At 40.8% G+C, this 6,000-nt stretch overlaps 1 protein-coding gene across 7 annotated transcripts in view; it reads left to right on the top strand.

Annotated features, from left to right (window-relative positions):
* epha3 (eph receptor A3) overlaps window positions 1-6,000 on the top strand; it is an 88,099-nt gene that overhangs the window by 41,978 nt on the left and 40,121 nt on the right. For all 7 annotated transcript variants that reach the window (XM_031858616.1, XM_031858615.1, XM_031858614.1 and 4 more), the window contains one exon: window positions 5,620-5,775. In XM_031858616.1, coding sequence (XP_031714476.1) covers window positions 5,620-5,775 — 156 coding nt within the window. The remainder of the gene's footprint in view (window positions 1-5,619; window positions 5,776-6,000) is intronic.

Below are 6,000 nucleotides of genomic sequence, written 5' to 3'. Positions count from 1 at the left end.
GAAACTTGCAGATGTACAGAATCATTATCTGCTCAGACATGGCGAGCAACAGCCCATTGGCTCACCAAACTGACATAAGAAAAAACTCCAATATGTTCCCAATGTGATTATCATGGCAAATGAAAAAATAATTTAACATAAGATAGATGGAATGCATAGCAATTTGCCCCAAGACACAACCTATCAATTTGGATGATTGCTTTCATTTATATCTCTGACAAAAATGACTTAATTTTATCGGGTTACGGACATTTTAGCTTCAACAAATTGATTGTGATTCAGCTTTATGGATGTCTGTGCCACTTTGTCTGTTAGAGAGAACTGGAGCCCTCAGTATAGCAATGTGTCTTTACTTTTCTGTGACATGCGTGCTTGTTATTACAGCTATCTCAGGGTTAGGTCATCCAGGATTTAAAGGTGACAATATTCATGGATAGCTGCTGATATTTAATATTTTGTGCCAAAATTCAGTGTCTTTAAATTTGAAAAAATATGCCACAAATCCTTCATACAGCTTTCAATCCTTAAACTCTCGGCTCATATTCAGATGTTTGAAAAAAGATCATCATTAATGAATAGATGAAAATGTAGCTGTGCGTGCACTTCTATGTTATTACTCATTTATGTGCCTGTGTCATGCCAAAGTGCACTATTCTCAAACAATAACACAATTATCAGCCTGGGAAAATCTTCCCATCAAAATGTACCGTGGTTTCATAAAAGACTTTGACCTTTTCCAGATTTCTGTAGCTTGTTACTGGTTGGACCGAAGGCGGATTTCATGGTAGGGGGGCACGATGTTTACTGTTGCCATGTTTCCAGTAACATTACAAGTGGCTCCGGATAAGACCGCCGGCCAAATGCCTGAGCTGTCAAAGTAAATAACTTTTCCATTTCAAAGAGAGCTATTCTAATTAAGGGGGAAGGATGGAGTGAAAGAAAGAGAAGGGGAAGCCACAGAAAAGAACTGGAGGAGGGTGGGCAGGAAGAAAGGGGAGGTGGAGACGGAGGAAGATGGAAGGGGAGGAGAGAGGGAGCGAAAGCCATTGGGATCTTGTCGGATTGAAAAAGAAAAGAGGTGGAGGTGGTATGGAAACAGGAAATCAATTGTTGGGACGGCGCTTTGCTCCGGCTGCAGCTAGACTGAACCTTGAAGTGTGCGAGCGAGGGAAAGAGAGAGCGATGGAGAGCAAATCTGAAGCTTCAGGTTAGGCTGACACAAAGATAGGGGTCAAGGGAAGAGGTACTTTCCCATTTCCCCTACGTGACACCAGTCAATGTACACGTATCCTTTGAGGTCAAGGTGAAGAGGACACAAGTAATGTGAGAAGTAGCATGTTAGGTGTAATCTTCACCCATGGTTTTCTGATGATCATGGTAAATTCTATCAAAGGCTTATTAATGCTTCTGATGAGATTGTAATCATGTAATGGATTTGTGGTTCTAAAGTTCATGTCATTTCTTCACACAGTGACAGCGGATGTAAAACGTTCAGCTCTAAGCCAATCCCAAACAGATTCTATTCTAAAACCACTCTCAACATTGTGAATTATCTTTGCTTTAAAGTCATCAATTTAGACAATGAATTGTCTTTGTTGTCTCAAGATTCTTTGAAATCCGTCCCTTTTAAAAGATGCATGGTAACAAAATTCGGTCTCACCAAGGTCAGGTCAGGTTGTCAACTAACATGTAGTAAAGTAGAGGGACTGCATGTGACCACTGGACCATCCAGCAGTCACGTTAATTATTGATGAGGGTGTCCCATGACCTAGACTATTGATTGAGCAAATTTCAGCCCCAGTTATTTTACAACCACCATATCATGTGGCTGCTGCAGCTGTACGTGTGCACATGTGCCCGTGTGCCCATGTGCGTGTGTGTGTGTGTGTAAATGTAAGTGTGTACTACTCTTTAACAGTGAACGAAGAGATTGTGTTCCAGCTGTCATTATGTAGAAAGTAGCAAGACGTTGTGTTATACCCTTTACCCTTGAGGCTGTGTGAGAATTTGAATGCAAGAATTTGAATGCATGTTTGTCTGTGTGTGAGAGGGATGCGTGTTCGTGTGTGTGTATCACAAAGGACTACTTACAGCGATACGGTGATACAGACCTTACATGCTGTTCCTGCTGCTGTTATTGATTTGAAAATAAATAAAAGATGATTCAGGGGGATAACCTTCATATTTTTTCTCCTCTGCAAATATTTCATTTTCTCTCTATTTGTCAAGGCACTGATGCTCTTGTGAAATGTATGTCTGTCCGTTTGTGGTATTTTACACAGACACACACACACACACGCACACACACACACACACACACACACACACATCTTTTAATTAATCACACATACTCTGTCATCTGAAGAGGTGCTGTGTTTCATCTCCTGGGACACAAACACACACACATACTACCACACACGGTATCATACTATCCACTCATGCCCCTGCACACAGTGCTGGTGAATGTCAGTGTATCACAACTTGGTTCTCCTGTACATGAGTAGTTAACCTCCTGCGAGCCGAATCTGATTTTCCCATCAGCCTCTGTCAGAGCTGCTTTTTATCCTGGCAGACACACAGGGAAGAAACAGCTTTTATTATCCTTTTCCTACTGTTATGAAAATACTTTTAGGGTTTGCGGTGAAGAAAATACAACATATCACCATACTGTCGTATGAAAACCTCGTAACGTAAGTGCAGCTTTGGTTATTGATTTTTACATCAAAGTTTATGGGGTCCTCTCTGTGCCTAATAAGTTTCACGGCTGTGTTACACACTGAAAAATCCCTGTATATTTTTTTTACTGTCAAGGGGAAATGAGGCTGTTTTTATGAAGTTTGTGGAGTGTTGACTTATCAGAGTCGTTCGTCCATGTCTCATGAGATGTTAAGTTCCTCCAGTGGTTGCAGAAGGCCTTGCTTAAAGGATAAGTCTGGTGTTTTATTATGTTATTTTAACAAAGTGATTATTCTAGAAAGTATTTTTGGAAGCTAAAGAATTATACTGCACAGTCCTCTGTCATATTACCTCCATTTTTGTCCATAAACAATTAAAACCAAAGCAATGAGCTACACCATTGCCCAGGGCGACATGTTCCTGCCTTATACTAAGCATCTGCTAAGTGGTTTGATTGTAGTCAGTCCTACAGACTCCCAGTACCACAAATTTGTTCTCATCCTAAAAATGTGTATTCATCCACAGTTGAAAGTGGTCCTCAACAAATGTACTGTTACAACTTTCTGAGAAAACTAGTATGCCCAGCTGTTATTTATCCTTTTTCAAAACGAATCTACATATTTGTGACATGTGACTTGTGAAATAATTAGTCTTCAGTAGGAGCCAATGGGCTTGGGGCTGAGAGCCACGGACAGATTTGGAAAGTGCAACCTTATTGTCTACAGCTGTACTCTTTGAGATTAGTGAATTGTCTTGATCCATCTCATTTCTCTTAATCGGTTATTCTAGCAGTGCAATAAAAAAAACAAGAAATATGACTTAGAAAAAAAAATCTTGCACAAATCTTTCCGTGTGAATATGAATACATCCCTAATTGATTAGTTTCTTATGCCCAGTGAGACCAATGCCAGGAGTTAGTAAATATGGTAAGTAACCAAATGGAAACAGATCCACTTGGACTCCAGCCCTGTGGTTCGACTGTCCAATAAATATAGTGAAGAGATCTTTGCTTGGTGCTATCCAGGTGTAAACCATTAGGGGCATGTGTACTCTGTCAACAGCTGTTTGTGAATACTGGGATCAGATGGTCACTGTTATGAAATTAATTCATTCTAATGTTTGCCTGTTTATCTACACTTCTGTTTTGTGCTTCTTATGCATTTCTGCTGACCCAGCAGTTATCTCGTTACTCTTACCCGATTGGCTGGGGGTGCTGGCTGTCAGGTCTAATTTCCTGACATGTCTACCAATCAGGGTGGTCTGTTTTGTGTTATCCACCAAGTGTTGTGGTTGTCATTCCATCAGTAGGATTATATTAGGCTGTTTAAATGTGCTTCACTTTGTATTACTCTCTCACTCACACAGACACACACACACACACACACACACATGCATGGGACCTTGGTGTGCCAGTGTCAGTGATGAATATGGCAGTAGTATCAGCAGGGTTGGCTTTTGCAGAAGAATGTTGTCCACCACTGGGATCTCTCAGACCCGTTCTGCTGAGCCCACACATTCTGCTGGCTCGCTGCTATTGTTGCTACACATTTTTTGATGTAGTGTGTGTGTGTGTATGCATGAGAGAGAGAGAAAGAGAGAGAGAGAGAGAGAGAGAGAGTAAGGTTGCTTATCTGTGTATGCCTGCAATATATCAGATTATTTTAAAAGTCCCAAGTTTGCATTTTAATAACAATTATCTGATTCATTAATTATCCAGCCATTATCTTTAACCGCTCATCCCGCTCAGGGTCGCGGGAAACACCAATGTACTGTTCATGCACAAGTACGAGAACTACCAGGATAACACAAAAAAGTCACATGACTTACTTCCATTGTGGTCCTTGATGTTGTAGAGGTGTGTGTGTGTGTGTGTGTGTGTGTGTGTGTGTGGGTGTGTTTATGTGTGCGTGGATTGTAACATAAGGCATAGGCAGCATATAAAAGCACAAAAAAAAACACAAGCATTATTATAACAACAGGCACAAGTACACACATCTCCTATTATATTAAAACGGGTCCATTAAATGAGCTACATTCAACCCTGTTTATACAAGTGTCTTTACAGTGGTACAGTGTTTCAATTTTGCCTTAAACATGACTGTGTGTGTGTGTAATGTTTTTAATGCTATTAGGAACCCAATTCCAGTCATGGGCACTCGAGTATCTGAAAGTTTTTACTTTTTAATATATATTTTTTTCTAAGGAGCAAAGAAATTGAATTTGAATTTGCAGTTATTGTGTAATGGCAGTAAAAGTACTATTGCTTTGAAGTACAGGGATGTTGGTGTTAAACCCTGCTGGCTATGAGCAGTAAATGCTTTGTATCTCATCATCGAGTCTAGATAAGATGACAAACGTGAAAGAGGAGAAGACAAGAGGAAATAAAAGTGCAATGAAACTAAATTGATCGAGAAAGGTGAGATGAACACAAAAGGGAACGTTGCATTTGATCTCCCTTCCTACACAGAGACACATACACACACGTGCAATACACTTTGCAGAGGTGGCGTGTCACACTACTTGCACATATTGCAACAGATTTGTGGCGAGTAGGAGTTTAAAGAGCTGCTGAGTGCAGATTTAACACCACAGATATTTAAAGAGAACAGTCCTTTTATCTGAGGGGACAATTTGCATTATTCATGTTGTGCTTCCTGAGAGATGAAGAGAGCGAGAAATAGAGACAAAGACGATCCAGAGAATTATTGTTTTCTTTTTTTTTTCTTTTAACCAGCACTCAATGGTTTCAGCAGATTTACATTGAGTCCTCTTGCAGTTTGTTTACGTATGTGTGTGTGTGTGTGTGTGTGTGTGTGTGAGTGCATTCAATAATCCCCATCTTTCATTTCTTACTTGTAGGTGCACCGGCAAAGAATGCAGCCATTAGAAAGCTATCTATGTGCATGACACTCATGCATCTGTCCTGTGTTCTTCTGTCTCCAGTGTGCAGGGCGGGCTTCTACAAATCTACTGTCGGAAATATGGAGTGTTCAAAGTGCCCGCCTCATAGCTTCGCTCACCATGAGGGGTCGCTGCACTGTGGCTGTGAAAAAAACTACTTCCGTGCTGAGGGAGACCCTGCAGCCATGGCATGTACCCGTAAGTGTGCTTTTATATTACAGATTTGGGGCTATTTGATATATCAAATGAGGAGTCAGTGACATCCTGATTTGATGCAGGTTCCGCCCTTTCCACTGATATCCGACCAGAGCAGCCCTCCAATGTGGTGTGGGGGGATTTTTCTCATTAGCCCATAAAACATGCAATGAAACCTGTCTTACCCTTGCCTTGAAGAGATACTGAAACCCATTCATTTGGCTGTTG

The sequence above is a fragment of the Anarrhichthys ocellatus genome, unplaced genomic scaffold (assembly GCF_004355925.1).
Source record: "Anarrhichthys ocellatus isolate YVR2014 unplaced genomic scaffold, GSC_Weel_1.0 scaffold20, whole genome shotgun sequence".
NCBI classification, from domain to species: domain Eukaryota; kingdom Metazoa; phylum Chordata; class Actinopteri; order Perciformes; family Anarhichadidae; genus Anarrhichthys; species Anarrhichthys ocellatus.
Note: the sequence above shows the minus strand (reverse complement) of the source record. Positions and strands in the feature narration are given on the sequence as shown.